Consider the following 21,902-nt stretch of genomic DNA (forward strand, 5'->3'; position numbering starts at 1 on the left):
AAGCTCTCATATTGTTCTTATGACCTGATGTTGCAAAGAAAATGAGATGTGGTGTTCTGAACCATATTCCCCAATAATAACCCAGAGGTCGCATCCTCATTCTTCCTTGGTTCTCCCCATTGACTTCAGCAGAATTTAAGCAAGCTTAAATTCACACCGCAGGTGGCGCTGTGGGTTAAAGCCTCAGCGCCTAGGGCTTGCCGATCGAAAGGTCAGCGGTTCGAATCCCTGCGGCGGGGTGCGCTCCTGCTGCTCGGTCCCAGCGTCTGCCAACCTAGCAGTTCGAAAGCACCTCCGGGTGCAAGTAGATAAATAGGGACCGCTTACCAGCGGGAAGGTAAACGGCGTTTCCGTGTGCGGCTCTGGCTCGCCAGAGCAGCGATGTCTCGCTGGCCACGTGACCCGGAAGTGTCTCCGGACAGCGCTGGCCCCTGGCCTCTTAAGTGAGATGGGCGCACAACCCCAGGGTCTGTCAAGACTGGCCCGTACGGGCAGGGGTACCTTTACCTTTTAAATGTGCTGAACAGCAGCCTCCAATTTATTAAATTCCATCTCAGAGGGTGGTTTGTATTCATTTCACTTACACAACAGCCCTATCTTAACTTAGGACAGCTGCTCAGTTTGTCCTAAACCCATCAACCTGTTTCATCCACACAAACTTAAATCAAAGCAACGCTGCCAGGAATGACCTGAACAGCTGTGTTTCCAAGTCTCTATACTCGGTTCAGCAAGAATCGGCACACTTTGCGCAGTGTTAAGATGGTGCTGTTTCTGGAACGAAACAATTCTGCCTGTTTAGCATTCTGCCTCCCAACTGTACTTCCCTCAATGTCCTGTGGAAATGTGCAAACAGACTATGGTAACAATACTCCTCGCTTTTAAATTATTAGCGGGAATTTTACCCTGAAGATCACAAAAGCAATTATTCCCTATGTGTAAATAATGAAAAGTTATTTTTTTAAAAAATGAAACTACTATCTTATGTTTTAGCTTGGTTATAATAAGATCACGGAAAATCCCCCAAAGTTTTAATACACTTTTTGGAGATGCCTGGGCCTGGGCCTGCCCTCTGAAACCCAAAGCAGTAACAACTAATAATGATATGTAATAATAAGGCTAGTTACTCTCAATTGCCATAAGACTGCGGAATCAAAGGGAGGCATACTTTCTGATCTCTCTCACCAGCCAGGACATTAAGGGCACTGGGAGGCTGTACCTTGTCTCTTATAAAGTATACCATGCCAATGGGGAGTAAAACCTGGTCCCATCCATTGGCCAGTGCAGAAGAAGCTGCCCCAACGCTTGCTTTCCTCTTCCCTCCCTATTCCTTTTTCTTTTTGTATCGCAGCTATTAGATTGTGGGCCTGCAGGCAGGGACTCTCTTATCTTCTGATACGTATATAATGCTTAGATAATTTTAGGTGCTTTGTAAGTGGTTAACGGTCTGCATAGTGCTTGACAATAATGAAAAATATTAATAATTAGCAAATAATGCTGTGCATATATTGAAACATCTGGTTTAAATAATCTGGTTTAAATACCAGCAAAACATTGACCTTCTGACATCTGTAGTCCAATTCATCACCACAGCCATAGTTTCAGGGTGTTACAAAACTGTGAACTTCTAAACTCAAAGATGAAATCATCTTTTTATTACTCTTGTTTTTAAAATTAGAAGAGAAAGAGAGAGGGAACTCTAATTAAACATGGGTGTTATTTTAATTAAGAATGAATTATTCCAAGTTTCAAGTTAGAAGTGCATAGTGGATTTTTTCCCCTGGCTGTTTGTATGTACACTTAAAAAAAAAAAGAGGCCCACTGTATAAAAGCAGAATCTCTGTCCTCCCAAAATTTTCCACTTGGCATAAGAAGCTTCTGAAAACCAAGAGCTTATTCATTCCTTCTGCATTCTCTCATTTCCTTTCAATAAAGCAAGTACCTCAGTACAGAGGGCACTATTAGAAACTTGAATGTTGCAAATTCATATAATTAATGTCATTGGTATATTGGAAGCCTTAACTGGAGTGGGCGGACATTTATTCTTCCACTTCATTATTATAAAATGACAATCGAAAGGATGAGAAATGTTCAGAAAGGAAAGGTCTTCTAAAGGCTAGGAAGGACATTTGCAGGGAGTAGAAACCTCTGATTGACAGATCCTGGGGACAAGGATGGGTAAGAGGCTTTATGGGTAAGAGGCTGACATCTCTTTGCTTTTAAACTTTATGGTTAAGAGGCTCACATCTGCTAGAGACAAAAAACCCCAATCCACTAGAGCAGGGGTCAGCAACCTTTTTCAGCTGTGGGCCAGTCCACCATCTCTCAGACCATGTGGTGGGCCAGACTATATTTTGGGGGAGGAAAATGAACGAATTCCTAAAGGTAAAGGTAAAGGTACCCCTGCCCGTACGGGCCAGTCTTGACAGACTCTGGGGTTGTGCGCCCATCTCACTTAAGAGGCCAGGGGCCAGCGCTGTCCGAAGACACTTCCGGGTCACGTGGCCAGCGTGACATCGCTGCTCTGGCGAGCCAGAGCCGCACACGGAAACGCCGTTTACCTTCCCGCTGGTAAGCAGTCCCTATTTATCTACTTGCACCCGGAGGTGCTTTCGAACTGCTAGGTTGGCAGGCGCTGGGACCGAGCAGCGGGAGCGCACCCCGCCGCAGGGATTCGAACCGCCGACCTTTCGATCGGCAAGCCCTAGGCGCTGAGGCTTTAACCCACAGCGCCACCTGCGTCCCCTCGAACGAATTCCTACGCCCCACAAATAACCCATAGATGCATTTTGAATAAAAGGACACATTCTACTCATGTAAAAACACACTGATTCCCAGACTGTCCACAGGCCGGATTGAGAAGGCAATTGGGCCACATCCGGCCCCCGGGCCTTAGGTTGCCTACCCCTGCACTAGAGACTCTCCAAGCTGATGCTCTCAATGTCTTTTGGAATGTTAATGCCCATCATCCCTGGCCAACATCGGAGGGAACCAGTTTGGGGAAGTCTCGGAGGTGAGCCCCGCTGAGTCCAATGGGACTTACCAATTTAAAGTGTGTCTGGGGTTGCAGACCAAGCACTGCTTTCTCCTGCCTTAAACTTAAAACCGCAGCCCGTGCACAGATATGAAAATATATTTTATTCTGGCAAAACCAAGAACCATGGTGCAGATCTATAACAACTAAGGACACAATTTTGCCTTAGCAGTGTTGTTGTTGTTGTTGTTGTTGCTTTTAACATAAATAACTTTAAAGACAACTTTTTGGCTAGGACTCTGTTTCAAAAGTTACTCCGTCCTTGATGCAACAGCGGAATTGGTTTTCTAAGATGTTAGGGAGCTTATCTGATCCTAACGTTTTAGAATACTGTAACAAAATATTATGGGATTCTAGTATTTTTCTTGGCTCAGCCCTCATCTCCAACGATTTCTGGCCAGAGAGAAAAAACCCAGGAGGGAGATGTGGTTACCAATATCTCAAAACTGTTAAAGCCACTTCCTCAAAGCAGTTTTGTTACACAAGGATTAAGACAGATACACTCAAGCAACAAATCTTATGTGGAAAAGCAGAACAGTCAAGGCCCTTGAATTTATATACGTTATGAAGACTCACACCTTCAGTGTCACACATTTTTGTTATGCACATTAACCACAACATAAACACACACGCACAAATTTAATGACCTGTGTGTGCTTCCCGCTGTTCAATACATTTAGAGTTATCTAGAAGTGCAAAGTTATCTAGAAGTGCAAAGGGACGCGGGTGGCGCTGTGGGTTAAACCACAAAGCCTAGGACTTGGCGATCAGAAGGTCGGCGGTTCGAATCTCCGCGACGGGGTGAGCTTCCATTGCTCGGTCCTTGCTCCTGCCAACCTAGCAGTTTGAAAGCACATCAAAAGTGCAAGTAGATAAATAGGTACCGCTCTGGAGGGAAGGTAAACGGCATTTCCGTGCGCTGCTCTGGTTCGCCAGAAGCGGCTTAGTCATGCTGGCCACATGACCTGGAAGCTGTATGCCGGCTCCCTCAGCCAGTAAAGAGAGATGAGCGCCGCAACCCCAGAGTCGTCCGTGACTGGACCTAACGGTCAGGGGTCCCTTTACCTTTACCTTTAGAAGTGCAAAGCATAGGGTTTTCAGATATTTTGAGGCTCAAGACTTAAAGAGAGTGGGGGCTATGAGATAAATAGAGGTGCCCAGCAGATCAGAGGGTGGGAACCTGGTAGGAGCAGCTGTGCCAACTGCATCAGCCTGGAGTCAGATGAACATGGAAGGGGGCATTCAATAGCAAAAGCTTTCAAGCCAAGTAGAAAATACTCTTACCCCCGAGATTTAAGACATTCCCTTAGAGAGTGAGGTGTATGTGGAGTGTAAAAAAGAAAGAAAGAAAGAAAGAAAGAAAGAAAGAAAGAAAGAAAGAAAAGAGGTGGAGATTTAGATCCGGTCAACAGACCAGATCCTTATTTCCCTACAGGCCAAATTTGACAGGTGGGCAGGGCCACCCACCTAAGAATCACCCAATGTTACAATGATAGCAGGTGGCCCATTTTTGCCCACAAGGTTTAAAATCAAAGGGTGCAGATGAAGGCACTGTGCTTTGCAAGCACCGATGATGAGCTGATTGTCGGCACCTGCAGAGCCCTGTGTGCAGCTATTTGCAAGCCTTGCCAGTCCCCTGATTGACAGGGCTTGCAGAGGTTTGTGCATGGGACTTTGCAGGTGCCAACAAGCAGCTGACATGGGGTGTCTGGAAACTGCAGCCCAGTCATGTGTTTATCTACCACACACCGGGCATCAAACGGGGGAGGCCTGGTGGGTCTGAAGACGCCCATGGGCAGGAGGTCCCCCATCCCCTGGCTTAAAATTCTGAAATGCACAGCAAACCCCAAGATGTGAGCAACTTAAGTATGCACACTATTATCTGCTGCAAGAAGGTAGGAAGGGATGGATGGGAGAAAGTCGCGTGACATGAGTCCAAGGCACAAAACGGATTCATCAGCTAAGGTACAGTTAAGGATTCCCCACTGGGATGCACCAGTTTCCCATTAATCCAAAGCACTGAATTTAGACAAGACCTTCTGGTCTGTGAATTATTTAACTGTGCATTACTAGAGCATACATTAGCAGGGTTCTTCGCAACATGATTTAAGAGGAGTTCTTTTCCTTCTCACCCAACAAGTCCAAACAAGCATAGAAGCCATAAAACATCACTTCTCCACTTCCAACAACTCAGTAGGAGTATTTTATTTCCAGAATGAAAAGTAGAAACGTTTATTAGTCAGTTTCCACTTCCCAACCCAGGGAAAAGGGCCTCACCAATTCTGAATCTCCATCCATGCATTGTTGTTTATTATTTGTCATTATTGCTAGGGTGGTCCCTAGCAATAGAATTGAAATAACATCACATTCAAGACCTTAGATATCAATTAGCACTTTGGGCATGTTATGTCAGCAGGTAATATCTACTACAGAGCCTTTTGTTTTACAGAGAATCAGAATGACCATCACAGAACAAAGCTGAGGTACTGCAGAGGCTAACAGACAATGCCAGAGATCAGGAAGTCATGAGTTTGGATCTTGCTTCTGCCACAAACTCGCAAGGGGGCCTTAGGCAAGCCTGTCTCTTTCTCTCTCAGGCTCAGTCAGCCCACCTGTAATATGGGGGACTATAATAAACACTAACTTTACAATGTTATTGTAAGGATTACAAGAGGGTAATGTATGTGAAAGCACTCTGAATACTTAAAAGCACTATACAAGTGTCAAATATGATTACTACTTTCAAGCTGCTAATGGAAAGATGTTTCTGAGGAGCTGAACAATCATGCGAAGAATGGAAGATCTGCTGGTTTCAACACCAACTGCATCTACTGCTGCTGCTAAAAGTTCCATGGTGCTATCTATAGAGATGGCATGGTCAATTAACCGGTCTGACTGTGTCTATTTCAGGAAAAGAAATATTTTTGGCTAAGGGAGTTTTACAGATATATGTAGACTGTGGGGACTTACCTTTCACTGTAAAGCTATTTTTTCCATTTAGAGTCCTGACATTTAAGTAAATGACACTGCGATCCCATAAAAGTTGACTCCAAAGTAAGTCCACTTGAGTTCAATGGGACTGTTGCTGCAATACTAAGCACATTTAGCAGAGGAGTAGTGGTTAAACAAACTTACCAAGGGAGTAGTGTTTCATACCACTTTAAACAGTTATGGCTTCCCCCAAAGAATCCTGGGAACTGTAGTTTAAGGGAGCTGAAAGCTGTTAACAGACCCCTGTTCCTCACACATAACTACAATTACCAGAGATTTAACAATCAAACCCTCTTCCCAGGGAATTCTAGGCACTGTGAGGGGAAGAATGGCCTCTTAACAACCCTGAACAGACTACAGTTCCCAGAATGCCTTGGGGAAGCTATGACAGTTTAAAGTGGTATTATACTGCAGATGGGGCCTTGCTAGTCACTTGGAAATAGGCTGCTTTTTCTATTAAGATAGCCTACCCCTGCCCACACTCGACAAAAGGCCCACTTTAAAACCTTGCATAATAAGGAAGCACTCCATAAAACATTTTTTTCTATCCACAATATCCAGTAATTAAGAAAGGAGGACCAACTAGGCTACCACACAGATAATTTTTCATGGGTATGCCAATAAATTAAGATGCCTAATGCATGTAATTAGTAAAGCTTTGATTACTGTCTGTACAGGGTGCTGGACTACAAGAGCTATTCAATAATTAGTTTGTTAATTGGCTCCATCCAGGGATGAAACTAAGCTGCTGGAAATTAGAAACCAATCCCTTTGGCATTTAATCAGAAATATTAATAAAAGGAAGGGGTGCCGGGATAGAACAAATGCAACAAAAACCCACATTTGTCCTCCTGTATAAATATTTAGAAGTTTCTCCTTGCAAGGAACCTGAAAAACCTGCACAACGGCTAGAAAAGGTTCATCTGAATCTCTTCTTTATTATCTGAAAAGAGGGCATACATTTGCAAGTGACACAAAAAAGCACATGCAAATATGTGTCGTCTTTTGTGGGGCGGTCAGAGGGCCCAAATCACATAGAGAATACTCTGTTGGCACCCTTGGTTTTTGAAGTTACAAGTACAATAAAACATCCTTTATAACACCCAGGAGGCAACAGAGGAATCTAGCACATCCAGAGTGTTGATTTTAATCAACATAGGGCACAATCCTTAACCCTGGCCAGAGTGGCAGCAAAAGGCTCGATGGAACAGCACAGCCAGCCTGTTGTTTGGGGAAGCACACTCTGGCATTCTCACTGGCAGAGCGAAAACCTGTGCCAAGGTGGACCGGGTGTTTGTATTGCTCTGTTAGATTGCAATCTTATTGAAGCTTTCTTCTAGGAAAGCTGCCATAGCCAGGCCCATAATTCCTCATGCCATATTCCAGCAGCTCTACAAACACTCATTGCCTGTGGTATCTTAGACTTCACACCCTGAAATAAAAGCCATTACTGCATCCTTTGATACAGAGGTTAGATTTGCATATTTCAGGACAGGATTAGTCATATCCAGTGCTGTTTTTTCTAGAAAAAGAGGTGCTGGAACTCACCACAAATGCCTCACTTATTCTCTTATACAGTGGTACCTCGGGTTACATATGCTTCAGGTTACATACGCTTCAGGTTACACACTCCGCTAACCCAGAAATAGTGCTTCAGGTTAAGAACTTTGCTTCAGGATGAGAACAGCGGGTGGCAGCGGGAGACCCCATTAGCTAAAGTGGTGCTTCAGGTTAAGAACAGTTTCAGGTTAAGAACGGACCTGCAGAACGAATTAAGTACTTAACCTGAGGTACCACTGTAATGGCAATGATGCCCTCCTGAGAGGTGCCGGAACTGAGTTCCAGAGAGTTCCAGCTGGGGAAAAAAGCCCTGGTCATATCACACTGGGAACTTTGTAATCAATAGACAAAAAACCACCTGAGTTTATGACACTTCCTTGCCTATTTACCTGAAGGCAATTTTAACCCAAAACAGGTGACTGGGACAAAGGTGGTAATAAGCTTCCCAGACACAAGAGCTAGATAGTCAAGCTCTTGTGGTTCTTAAACGGTCAGACGGAGAAGATTGGCTTGTCAAAGATGTGGCAATACAGAATTATCTGGCCCTTCAAGTATTTTCCTTATCTAATCAGCAGGTAAGCAGTGCTAATATGGACAAAGATTTCCATCTTTTCAAAAGGCAACCTGATGGTTTCCTCCGAGATGTGAGCCTGCCCTGTTAAAGATAGCCCAGTTGCTGCCTCTATGAGACGTCTTACTGCAACAAGCCATGGGCCGGGTTCGTATGTCGCAGGAAGGCAAACACCTTGGCCCATGGTTAAAAAGGAGAGAGCACTTAGGCATGATCTCAGGTTCAGATGATGCTTTGGCTTACCTGCTGCACCACACTGAGCTGAAAGGACTGGAGAGGAGTGTGACGGGCGCATATTTGCGCTAAGTCGCAATTTGGCTTAGTGGTATGTGCAAATGCAGCCATATATGTACAAATGCAAAAATGAAATTAGAAAAGGTTTCCCTAATCTACCATCAGTGTTCCTTTTCCTGATTAATACCAAACACAGAGGCGGACTTAGGGCAGCATGACCGGTTCTGCCACTGGGCACCAAGCCTAAGGGGTGTTGCAGGGCATTGCAACTATGACGTAGTGAATTGATCAGAACAGAAGGTGAGAAGGTGACAAACTTTGGCCTTGCACAGGGCTCCGCTGAAATTTGAAAGAGCAAAGTCCGCCCCTGCCAAACATCAGTGTTGTGAATTAGTACTGTACTGTATTTTGATACCATGGATCACTTATAGTTTAGATGAGCTTTTATGACCACAATTTTTTCTTGTTAAGCCACTTGTCAGTATTTAAATTGCATAAATAAGTAAAATAAACATGTCTAAGATTGACCACAATGGTTTTAAGAAGCTGAACAGAAATTGGACGCTGCATCAGGCAGCCCTTTGATCTGAAGCAACAGGGCTTTTCTTCGGTGTTATTTCCATGCAGAAAACGATGCACTGGTGGAATTTTAGATGCTAAAGCTTTTCTACATAACACGGCCATCATCATAATCATCATCAAGCTCCCGAAACATTAGATGTCCTACAATTGCAAAGTTAATAAACCATGCCTCCAGATCAGCGGTGGAGCAAGTCAATCGGGTGCCTGGGGCAGCGCACGTGCCCTGTGCCCAGGGGCAGGGGCAGGGCAAGCCAGGGCAGGATGCTCCGTGGGGAGTCTGCCTGCCTCTTCCCACTCAGCTGCCCTACAGCTGAGGGAGAGGCGGTGGGCGGACTGTTTGGGGAACCATGGAGCCTGTGGATGCCCAAGACACCATATCACTCCCAGGAGAGATGCATGGCTCAGGCGCACTGCAGGCCCCACGGTGAGTGTCGCCCGGCATTTTGTCTCCCCCCTCAGTGGTGACACCCAGGGCGAACCGACCGCACCCTCTTCCTCCACCCCTGCTCCAGAGTCAGCATAGCCATTGATTTGGGACGATGGGACTTATTTTTATTACTATTATTATTCATAATATAATTTATATACCACCTTTCCTTTCATGAAAGAGGCCATTTAAACAATTAAGACCGAACAGCAAAATAACAAGAAACCAAATTATTTTTTAAAAAATGCAACTCCCCATAATGCAACTACATTAATCCATGATTAAAATATAAAATAACTCAAGCCCATTAACGCAGCATAACCGTTAAGACAACAATCAAAGCAGGAGATTCAAGTCAGAGCAGGGAAATGCTTGTCTAAACAGGTGAGGCTATGAGAGCTGTCAGAATGGCTCCCAGATTTTGGCAGGGACAGCATTCGGTGCCATCAGCAAAAATGGCCACCTCTGTGATGCCACCAGCTTGATATAATCACCAGGCCATGGCCAAACTAAAGAGAGTCAAATTGTTGGTCATATTGCCCTTACTGAGCACTGGAGGCAGTGAGAGCCCCAAACCTCCTGATCACTGCTCCCAATTGCTTTTTATAGATGTTAAATAGCATTTGGGACAATGCAGCTCAACGTACCTGGATTGCACCAGGCTGGGGAAACCTCCCATAGGCTTACAATCTAAAAGCCAAAGCTTTGGCCCTTCAAACACAGGAAACTGGTAGGCAGGATTGAAAGCCCAGATCTAAGAACAAAGACCAAAGGGAAATTGCAAGATTATTTCAGGCCGGGGGTGAAATGACACGACACTTTTTGATACAGAGGTTTGTCTTTTCATTTGTTCTTCTTTTCAGATGCTCTCTTGCTCCTGCCCCATGACCCGTTCACTCGCTTTTATTTGGACAACGATGTGGTAACTGTCTAGACCTCCCATGCTATCACATTTCCTGAAGCTCATTTGGGCATGCAGGGTTTTTAATTCTTACTGAAGACTGCGGAGTAATTCCTATTTTAAGCACTTGGGCAGGCTGAGCTAACATTCCTGCTCTTCCAAAATTACATCAGTATCCTTTTCACAAAAGAGCAACTGGTTAAAGCCACGCTGGTAAATGGAGAAAGTATAGGTAACTATTTATAGATTTTTGCCCGAATTGTGCAGGCAGCAATACATGCTTAGATGGCATTGTCTTCATCCCACTGAAGACTACATAAACCAAACACAGTATTATACCATTTCAGGCTGCAATCCTATACCCATTTAACTGAGAGAAAGATCCATCACTACCAATGAGATTTACTTAGGAGTAGACATGTATAAAATGCCATTCCTAACCCCCCCCCCCCATGCAACAAATCCATGTTTTAATATATAGGAATAAATTCTATGTTTTTTCTCATTTAATAAGGGCAAGGGTGGGGGAGGGAGAGAAATTATATTCAGTTTGTATTTAAAATGCAAATTTGTACTTTCCAGAACAAAATGTGTGCAAGAACAGCCACCCTTTGAAATTCACATTTCTCCCAATTTTGCAATGCAGTTTTCCAGCCAAGAATGCATATATTGTGGTAAAGTGCATATATATACGCATATAAAATATAAAAATGCTTTATATTAGGAGAAGCTGCTTTGCAAAGGCCAAAACTGCATACACTGGTACCTCGGTTTATGAACTTAATCCATTCCTTGAATTTGTTCTTAAACCAAATCCATTCTTAAACCAAGGCACACTTTCCCTAATGAGGCCTCCCGCTACCAGTGCCCTTCCACCGTTCAGCTTCCATTCTTAGACCGAGGTAAAGTTCACAAACCAGAACACTACTTCCAGTTTTGCGGAGTTCATAAACCGAATAGTTCGTAAACAGGACTGTTCGTAAACCGAGGTGCCATTGTACAAACTTGTATAGATTTGAATACATTCACACTAGAAGGTTGGTGAATTTTCATGGCTTAAAAAAAAAATGCAAACTAATGTGGAACTGTCCTTAAAACTTAAGCAGCTTGTGCGATTCAGCTTTTACCCAAGGGGCATTTGGATTACATGGGTCCAGAACCTTTTATTACATTCTTTTAAAAAAATAAACAAATAGCCTCTCTCTTTTTTGCATCTATTTGAGTTTTTTTGCCCTCTGCAGCTAAGGAGCCCAGTCCTCTGATCAGAATGGTACCAATGCAAATGTTGCCATGCTTCATGAACTTAGTCCTAAATTAGCGCGGGGGGGGGGGGGGGAGCCTAACTCTCTACAACGGAGTTTTTTCAGTGGTTGATATCCGTCTCCCATGGAGCTTTGACACAGGTAGAGCAGAAGAATAACCCCATGGTATTTGTTCAGTCAGCCAGAATAGACATTTGTGCTTACAGCATTCCTGTTACCATTCTCCACCATGGTCTTCATTATCCCTTCCTTGCCGATGTGATCTTGGGGGACACGGATTACAGATCAGTGGCACAGGGAAAGGAGAAGCACCTAAAGGCTATATATACTTCTGCATGGAAATACAGTGGTGCCTTGGTACTCAAACGCCTTTGTATTCAAACAACTTGGAACCCAAACACTGCAAACCTGGAAGTAAGTGTTCCAGTTTGCGAACTTTTTTCGGAAGCCAAACATGCTCCGTTTTGAGTGTTACGCTTCTGATTTGAGTGCCACACTTCCGTTTTGAGTGTTACACTGAGGTCTGTCTGTTTTTGCTATTTATTTTGCGTTTTTGTTTTTGCGGCTCTTTTTTGTTTTGTTTTTGTGACTGTGTGGAACCCAGTTCAGCTACTGACTGTGTGACTGAAGTACATTATTTATTGCTTTCATTTTATGGATCAATGGTCTCATTAGATAGTAAAATTCATGTTAAATTGCTGTTTTAGGGGTTGTTTTTAAAAGTCTGGAAGTGATTAATTCATTTTGCATTACTTTCTATGGGAAAGCGTGCCTTGGTTTTGGAACGCTTTGGTTTTGGAACGGATTAAGTTTGAGAACCAAGGTACAACTGTATCACTTTGCAAAAAGCAAAGAACCACTTAATGCAGATCGGCTGGAATGGAAGAGAATGGGAACTGGTTCACACATACTAGTTAATGACTTGATGGTTGCAACATCAAGTGATAATTTATTATTTATATATATTACATTTTTTATCCCATATTTCTCGCAAGGAACTTAAGATGATGTATATCATTCTTCCTTCCCCCATTTTATCCCAACAACAACCCTGTGAGATAGGGTTAGGCTGAGGGACAGTGGCTGGCCCAAGGTCACCGGTGAGCTTCATGGCTGGGGAAGGGGGGGGGTCTAGAACCCTGGTCTGACTCTAACCACTAATGCACAGATGAGTGAGCCATCACACACCGAACACCAAAAGCAAAACTTTTGCACTGACCCGCAGAGTGCTTTTCAATGGCATCTGTCCCAACGTTCAGCTGAGGGTCATCAACTAATCTCCAGTGCTGCATTCTCATGTGTGTACCATTCATTAAAAGAGTAATATTTTTTTAAAAAAATGGTTAAATGCAGATGAGAATTGTATCTCCACACTTTACACAAACTGTGTCAGAAAAAGTCCCCCTTTGCTGCGTTTCAGCCATCTCTTCGAGTGAACAAAAGGCTTGACAGAGCATGATGAGAGTTTTATTAATGTGTATTAAATTATCTTGGGAACGCCTTCTCAGATAAATTGCTCTGTGATCCATGATCTGTTACTCTTCTGACTGACTGCTTCTGTGCAACGGCCTTTTGTGCATTTGCTTATTTTAATAAGAAAAATACTCACCCGGCATTTGCTCCACATTAAGACAGCAATGTGCCAATGTTTCCTGTGCCGGTACATTTCAGGACCAAGGCCATGTTATTTTCTAGTTTGGCAAAAGCAAACTGGCCGGGGGGCGGGCACGCAGGAAAGAAGGGTGGCACACAGTTGTTGGATTTTAACTTCACAAAGGGACATGATGTTCGTTTTCCAGAAACGGCTCTTCAAATACTGTATATTTGTCAAACGTACCAAGCTGCCAACTTGGTCCATCTGCCACACAGTCAGCCCTAGGCCAAAATGCTTTGTGTACCTTTTCAGTATACAGAGGTTTGGCGTACACAGGTTTGTCCCGATAACTGCATCTCTGAAATTGAATGGATACAACACCTCAACTTCACTGCAGTTCAAAGCTAGGCATGTCTACTCAAAAGTAAGTCTCACAGAGTTCAGCTGGTATTACTCCCAGAGAAGCAGCCTTAGTCACCCATGGAATCCAAGTTTTAAGAACCCCATTAGAGTAAATGTTCAGAATTTGATGACTCCCCAGCAACTCAGAAACAGTTGCTTTTGACTGTCACCTGAATGCAATTCTGAGTCCAAAAAGAGAGTAACTATATCTATGTAACAGTTACAATGTAACTGGTCAAACATGCTAGTCCACAGTACTGCAGCTTGGAAATAGTTTCTGAAAAGGGTGGACATGCTTCATGTTCCAGCATAAAGAAGACAGTATAGTGGTATCTATGGTTGTGAACAGGATCTGTTCCGGAGCCCCATTCGCAACCTGAAAGGAACGCAACCCACGTCTGCGCACACGCGGGTCGCGATTCACCGCTTCTGCGCATGACGTCATTTTGCGCGTTTGCGCAAGCGAGAGCGGTGAAACCCGGAAGTAACCCCTTCCGGGTAGCCGCAGGACACAACCTGAAGCAAACGTAACATGAGGTATGACTGTATTTAGCACATAGGAGCCATCTCCAGGGGGCCATGGGTGTTTGGGCACCCACAATAATATAATTGTGGGGGCTAGGCACACATAATGTAAATGAGCACAGGCAGCAGGCGGCGACAGCGCTGCCTTTGAGAGAAAAGTTCACCTCCGCCCTCCACAGCCAGCCAGCCAGCGAGGCACCCTTTTCGGGCGTGGAAGGGCTCAGACATGGAGGCAAAGTCTCTCTGTCTGAGCCCCTCCCCACGGAAAAGGGTGCCTCGCTGGCTGCGGACAGAAGGAGGAAGAGGAGCCGCTGCTGCTGCCACAACGTGGGCATGCAATGTCACAAGCACACACCTGCATGTAGTGAGTGTGATATAACATTTCCCCAACCACTCAGGGCGGCTCCCAACAGAATATCAAAAACACAATAAAACACCAAACATTAAAAACTTCCCTAAACATGGCTGCCTTCAGATGTCTTCTAAAAGTAAAATAGTTGCTTATTGCCTTGACATCTACTGGGAGGGCATTCCACAGGGCAGGCACCACTACTGAGAAGGCCCTCTGTCTGGTTCCCTGTAACTTGGCTTCTCACAGTGAGGGAACCGCCAGAAGGTTCTCAGTGCTGGACCTCAGTGTCCAGGCAGAACGATGAGGATGGAGATGTTCCTTCAGGACATTCTCAACATGTATTCTCTATATTTCACATACTTCTACTGATATGGAGGTCAGAAATACATTTTTCCACCCAAACGTTTTTTTCACAGGTAATCATTTCTACAATTAAGTAGTCAAGACCTAATGAGAACACTTCATAACTATGAAGAATCCATGCCTCTTGTGTATTACTCAGAAAATCCCAAGAGGGTATAATCTGTTTCTTATTATCTTTAGATAAAACACTGTCTCTACTTTACAAGTGAAAACAAAGGCAGCATTTAAACAACTTAAAAGTTTGATAGGGCTGCAACAGGGGCAGCTATCATTGGCTATGGCTGGTTGACTGAGATTATTTATATATATATATATATATATATATATGCGCAAAATGAGTTTTTGACTCTGTGCTACATAAAATGCTACAGATGACTATAATTATTACTTATACTGGTCCATCGATTTAATGCTCTGACTTGATTAGCCTTAGCTGAATTACTAGCACTCAAAAATATGTTTCCAATATTCATCTGCAACACAATCATTTTCAGAAGATGTGATTGAGAAAGTTTCCATGTGTTATGTTGTAACCAAATGGATATTCCAATATTAAATAGGACATTTTATTATGAGCTGTATTTCTCTTCCTGGTATTGATTCATGGAACGTTAATTCTCACAAATACACCACAGGGGAGCATTCTTACATTTCATCATCACGTCAACAGCATATGAATGATGTCGGTCGGTATTTTCCAGTTGGTAGGCTTATACTAATATGGTCTAGTAACTTTTGGGTCAATCCCTGTTTCAAACATTACTTTTTACAGCTAATCATCTAAAAGACACAGCAGCATTGTTGTTGTTGTTGTTTAAAAAACAGCAACAACACATTGATCCCATTTCAATAATTTAAATTTATAACCCCATCCATTCTGAGGATGCAAAGCGGATAATTCCAAGTCATTCACATAGAAAGCAAAGTGGTACTATACTCCTATGCATGTCTACCTATAAGTCTGATTGAATTCAGTAGGAGGCGAAGTGCATTTGATTGCCCCCCAAGAAAAGGAATTTAAAAACCAAGGATGTACAACTTGTGGCTTACCAAGCCATACACAGCCCACCAGTTAGGAAAGCTTGTCTACCAACTACTTGATAAATTCTGGTGTTTTGTTGCCAGCCCCGTATTGCAAAAACAGAGCAGGGGAAGATGAAAGGGTGTTTATGAAGCACCACTAGATGTCAAAGTTATTTATTGCCAAGACGGTTCACTGACATATCTCAGGCTTTTGATATCAAGCAGGCGCCACCACTGTACTTTTTTGGGCGCCTGTTAAAAACATTTTTTGTTTAGACAAGCCTACCCAGACATTTAGAAAGTTGGTGTGAATTTCATTCTGTTTTCGGTCTATTTTTATTTTAACTTTTCAAAAGCCTTAAATTGCTTTTATTAATTTTTCTGATTGATAATTTTATCGTTTTGTCTTTTTGTAAACCACTTTGAGGTTTGTTTTTACAATAAAGCAGTGCATAAATTTTATGAAATAAAAATGAAGAAGCAGGCTCATAGCTCAGATACGAGAGCTTCTCAAGCAAAGTGCAAACCTGATTTTTAAAATAATGATAATGATAATAATAATAATAATAATAATAATAATAATAATGCTGTTTTCATTGCCTTTTTCAATAATAATTGAAAGAGTGTCTACTTTAAGTAATCTGCAGGGCAACAATACAGACAGAACTTTAGCTTGCGTATCAGCTGTCAATTTTCCTCAAGTAAGAACCTGTATGGTCAAACATCACCTTGGCACAGAGACATTTTAGTTAAGCAATTTGTCGCTTTCTGGAACTTTTTATTACAACAAAGAGCTGGGATGGACAACTTTCTTCTTCCTGAGAGCTGCTCTAAACTCCAAACTCTAGCTCAGAGGTAGAGAAGGGTAGAAGTCTATTTCATCACAAAATAGACCCCTTCCCAACTGATAAAGCTTTATGATAACGTTTGAAGACATCTGGCAAACACAGATTCCCAAGTTATAGAGCACATGGGCTGAGACTAACATTGCATAGAAATATGTGGGTGGACATGTTCCACGCATCTTATTTGAAAATTCTGTCACTTTACAGTAGTGTAATCTCCTGTTTTCCTGCCTGTCCTGATTACAGCTTGATAACGTGGAACAGTGGCTCCTGACGAAACTTTTGATAGGAGTGCCAGATAAATTCTCAGCACCTAACCCTCAGGCTAGCAGTTACCTGTTCTTGTCCAAGAGCACTTTGCTCATTAAGCATGTAAACTGCCTACGAGTGAATTTAATGTTTATTTTTCTAAAAAAATAGGTGTAAGTTCCTAATGAAAAAATAATAATATAAAAAGGCAATGAATCTTACAGGTGGCTCCACAAAAAAGTTCAATGTGAAGATGAATTAGAGAAGTCAACGGCGAAAAGAAGGGGTTGTTAACAATTTTTGGCATTCACCAATCCTCTGGGGGCCACAGGTCAGCAGTGGGTGTGGTCATCACACAATCTGCCTCTCACAAACCCTGCATAGACACCCAGACAGACAGATGCCACCCCCTACTCAGTTGATATGTGCAGAAGTGGGGTTAATGACCCTGCCTCCGCTTATCAAATGTTTGACTTGACGATCAGGATATAGGTCATTTTCTATCCCCATCAAGGCGCTGGACTCTGAACCATCCCAGTGCCATGTGTACTTTAAGAGAAGGGAAACTTTTGTCCTTAATACCTGCACAGATAAAACCAAATATTTTGCATAAGTACGGGCTGTCTGCCCAGAACTGGCAGACCTGAGGATGAAAAAGCAGATTCCACAGGGTGCAAGCTAAGTTCACGATCAAAAGGTTTTTCACGTTTGAACACAATTCTGGTAATGTGAAAACACAGGTAACGGATCAACGAAAATTATCCAAGAAACGTTCCACAACCAATTCACAGCACAATCTTATGTTGTGTGGTACAGTGGTCAGAGTGCTGGATTAAAACTGGGGCAACTCAGCCATGAAGCTCACTGGGTGAGCCACTAGTATGGCAGGGTGGGGGGTGTGGAATCCATGTATGCTCCCTTGAGCTCCTTGGAGGAAAAGTGAGACATGAGCATAATAAACAGCTACTCAGAGGTGACTCCCATCGTGTTTCCATAGGGCTTAGTCCCAATTAAGGCTATAGGATTGCAGGTCAAGCCTTTTGTTGTTGCTTCTTTGGGGAAAAGACAACTAAGGAGGGGAAGCACAGCAGAGGTTCATAAACTTAGGGATGGCACAAAGAGTGACCAGCAGGAGGTTAATGCCAATGAAGGGAAGGTCTTCACAAAATGCATACAGTGGTACCTCTGGTTACGTACTTAATTCGTTCCGGAGATCCATTCTTAACCTGCAACTGTTCTTAACCTGAAGCACCACTTTATCTAATGGAGCCTCCTGCTGTTGCCATGCCGCCACCGCACGATTTCTGTTCTCATCCTGAAGCAAAGTTCTTAACCCGAGGTGTTATTTCTGGGTTAGCGGAGTCTGTAACCTGAAGCGTATGTAACCAGAGGTACCACTGTAGTTAAATTATGAAATTCTCAATTACAAGACACAGCAGTGTTTGGCTTTAAGTAACTCAATTGAACCTCCATCTTCTGAAGCAGTACACCTGTGAGTAGCAGGTGCTGGTCATAAACAAGAGGATCTCCATCACCTTCATTCCCTGCTGGTGACAGATAAGAAATGGATGGACCAGGATTCAACCCAACAAGGCAGTACGGATGCTGCATCATGCCTGAAATTCCACAGAGCGCTGCATGCGCAAAACTCCCATGAATTTCAACAGCGCATGCGCATACACAACTGCATGCCAGAGCTACAGCCCAGCGTAACCAGCTGCAGAACTAGGACGGCGCACTTTGCTGGGACACAAAAATAAAAATAGCTTTTGGGAGCATCCCCCCGCCCCCAAAGTGGAAGGGGAGGCAGAGCTTTCGGAGGGGGAACAGCCAAGCAGCTTTTACCTTGTAACTGAGCTGATAGAGACTCCTGGTGCTGCTGGTATTTGAGGGCCACAGCCTCCGCCTTCCTCAGCTGGCTCTGCAGCTCGTAGTAGAGCATCGCCCCATAGATGAAGCCGAAGACCACGATGAGGAGCAAGAGGGACTGCAGGATCCGCTTCTGCTTTCGGGAACACATCCCGTTGCCCATAGTCCCTTCCTCTGCGGATCCAGGGGCCCGTCCACCTCAAGGCACCTCTATCCTCAGACAGCAGCCAGAGCACGAAGCAGCATCAGGGGCAACGGCCCAGGCGGCGGAGGGGCCTCGGAGGAGAGCTGGACCCATAGACCCTGGCTCCAACTTTAACCTACCTGAGCCAAGTTTTGCCAGACACCTGAGGTCACGCAGCAGGCAGGCCGAGCTGGAGGGCTGAGACTTCAAGGGATCCCAAGGAGCATGCAGCCTTTAGGGTCAAGAGCGGCTCCACTCCCTAGGCCCCCTGTCCTCTCCACGGAGCCAACGCTCCCTTTGCGCGTACGCGGAGCGGGAAGCCTTAGGAGCGCGGATGTCCGGAGGCAGCTCAGAAGAAGCCGGGCATCTCCAGGCAGCTCTGCCCTTGCGAGCGAAGTTCTTTTGAGTCTCTAGGAGGGCGATCCCCAAGGTTATTGTGCAAAGATCTCTCCGGATCCCCCAGATCGGTTCGTTCTTTCTCTAACTGCAGGAACAGTGCGAAGGAACGGGCAGGATCTGATCCCCCAACGTTCCCTTGCTTCTGCCCGTCTTTACCTCCAAGATCCGTTTCTCCCAAGCGAAGTTTTCCTTTGCAAGATCTCCCCGGGGATCCCTTTCCCTTCGCCCTCCCTCGGGGAGCTAAAGTTACTTTCTTCCGGCGGCTGATGCTCCTCCGCTGATGGGGGCAAGAACTTCCCTTCCCCTGCCTTGCCTTGGCCACCTTCCAGCCCCGCACATACGTGTCACCCTCCACTCCTAGGCTGCTTTCGCCAGCGGGTTCCCCGAAGGAAGTCCCGCTCAGGCCGCTGCCTCATTGGGCGCAGCGCTAGCTTCTCCCCGCCCCTCGGGCCGGCAGCGCTGGCGCGCATTGGGCGCACGCCGCGTCCGTCCGGCCTACCGAGAGCCGCGCTTTCCAGCTCCCGCCCCACCCCGCCGCTTTTCCCAGCCTGGAGCGCGCGGGAGAATTGGGGAAGTGGGCGGGGTCGCGGGAGCAAACAGGAGGTCGTCGCCTGTTAAAGTGGGTCTCTGCCCGCGCGCCCCTTTAGAAAGCAGCGTGTGTGGGGCTTGGACATCTCCCACTTTAGTAAAACTTCTTTATATTTATATGAGGGTTTAAATCTTTTTTTAATTTTAATTTCCCGTAATTTTTATTAAGTTTTCTGTTTTACATTTTAGACTATTCATTTCAACAACCTTAAAATACCAGTGACTTCGCTTCTTCTCTTTCCATGCTTCGTTTTGCATAACATAAAACCCTGCATATTTTATATAAACTAAACCATAGAGTATTCCATTATTACATCCATCAAAACTTATTTACACTATTGAATTTATCTTAATGCTGCCCACGTTTTCAAATATACACAATTCCCCCTCATATATTCAACAAACATTTTCCAATCTTCTCTAAACAGACATTCTTCTTGTTTTCTTCTTCTATATGCTAGGTCTGCAAGCTGCACATATTGCATCAGTTTAAGTTGCCATTCTTTAGTTGGGGCTAAACTCATTTTCCATTTTTGGACTAACGAAACACAGGCTGCAGTAGGGGCATACATAAATAACCTTTTTTTGACACCTGGGAATTTCTGACTGAATTATTCCCAACAAAAAAGAACTGGGTTTTTTTGGGAAAGTATTTTTAAACATTCCCCCCCCCCAATTCATTATGAATTATTTCTCAATACTGTACCCTTTTACAAGTCCACCGCATATGATAGAACATACCCTCAGTTTTAATCTCTTTTTTAAAGGAGATGTCACCCATTTATTGAATTGATTTCTCATTTGATTAAATTTTCATGAAAACAACAATAGTTGGGTGTTTTCAAAGAAATAAACTAAATATGGGTATAGGAAGGGGTTTGCATCCTCGTGAGAATGAGATCTGCAGATGTTCCACTAAATTTCTAAAAATAAAAATGTGTTGATCAGTTGTGTTTAACTGGGGGGTACCCTTGCACTAGTTGATTGCTGGCGGGCACTGAATTTGGTATCACACTTGAGAGTCAATGATTATTTGCTGCCCGAATATTTTTAATCCTTCTGTTCAAAGCAGTACTTGTATGCTTTGCCTCTTTTCATGTTAAACAATCTGATCTTTTTCTACTTCTGAAATATACTCAGAGTCGCAAAGTGATTTCATGCTCTTTATTCAGCTCATAGTGGTGAGGAGGAATGAATGAAAGTCCCCTCAAAGTATCTGCTTTATATACATTATTTACACAATGGGCTGCACATGATTGGCTAATTCCGGAATTCTACTGTAAGCCAATCAGGTTGTGGATTCGCTTCTATCTGGAGAATGATTGGGTGGTTCCTGCCAACCAATCATACTGCTGCATTGTTTTAGGACCAATCAGACTGCTGCATTCTGAATCCTATTGTTCTAGGACCAATCAGACTGCTGCGTTTTGGATCCTATTGTTCTAGGACCAATCAGACTGCTGCAGTTTGGATCCTATTCAACTCAGTACATAACAACTTCCCTGTGTGAAACAGCCTTTATTGGGCTTAACAGTTAAAGGGATGTCCTTACAGACTTCTTGCAAACGGGTCCATTCCTCTCCGTAGTGTACAATAGTGCAGTGTTTCCCAACCTTGTGCCTCCAGCTGTTTTTGAACTACAACTCCCATCATCCCTGACTAGCAAGACCAGTGGCAAGGGATGATGGGAATTGTAGTCCAAAAACAGCTGGAGGCACAAGGTTGGGAAACACTGCAATAGTGTACTCTGCTATAACTTCTGCCTGAGGCAGAACAACAACCCTGGAAGCCTGTCTCCCAGAGAGTTGTAAGTAAGCTTGATTCCGGGACTGTCTGCTGTTGAGTCCCACTGCACTGCCCAAATTACAAGTTTACTGTATCTATAAGACCAGTTTACCTACGAAATTTGCCTTACCCCACATGTGCCCACTAGACCATTTCAGTCAGCGG

The 21,902-nt window shown here is 44.1% G+C and overlaps 1 protein-coding gene across 2 annotated transcripts in view; it reads right to left on the minus strand.

Annotated features, from left to right (window-relative positions):
• Positions 1-19,765, minus strand: part of GOLIM4 (golgi integral membrane protein 4) — a 55,903-nt gene extending 36,138 nt beyond the window's left edge. For both annotated transcript variants that reach the window (XM_079977885.1, XM_079977884.1), the window contains exon 1: positions 18,758-19,765. In XM_079977885.1, coding sequence (XP_079834011.1) covers positions 18,758-18,944 — 187 coding nt within the window. In that variant the 5' untranslated portion in view covers positions 18,945-19,765. The remainder of the gene's footprint in view (positions 1-18,757) is intronic.
• Between the last annotated feature and the right edge of the window lie 2,137 nt (positions 19,766-21,902).

Source organism: Podarcis cretensis (genome assembly GCF_951804945.1).
Source record: "Podarcis cretensis genome assembly, chromosome: 5".
Lineage (NCBI taxonomy): Eukaryota > Metazoa > Chordata > Lepidosauria > Squamata > Lacertidae > Podarcis > Podarcis cretensis.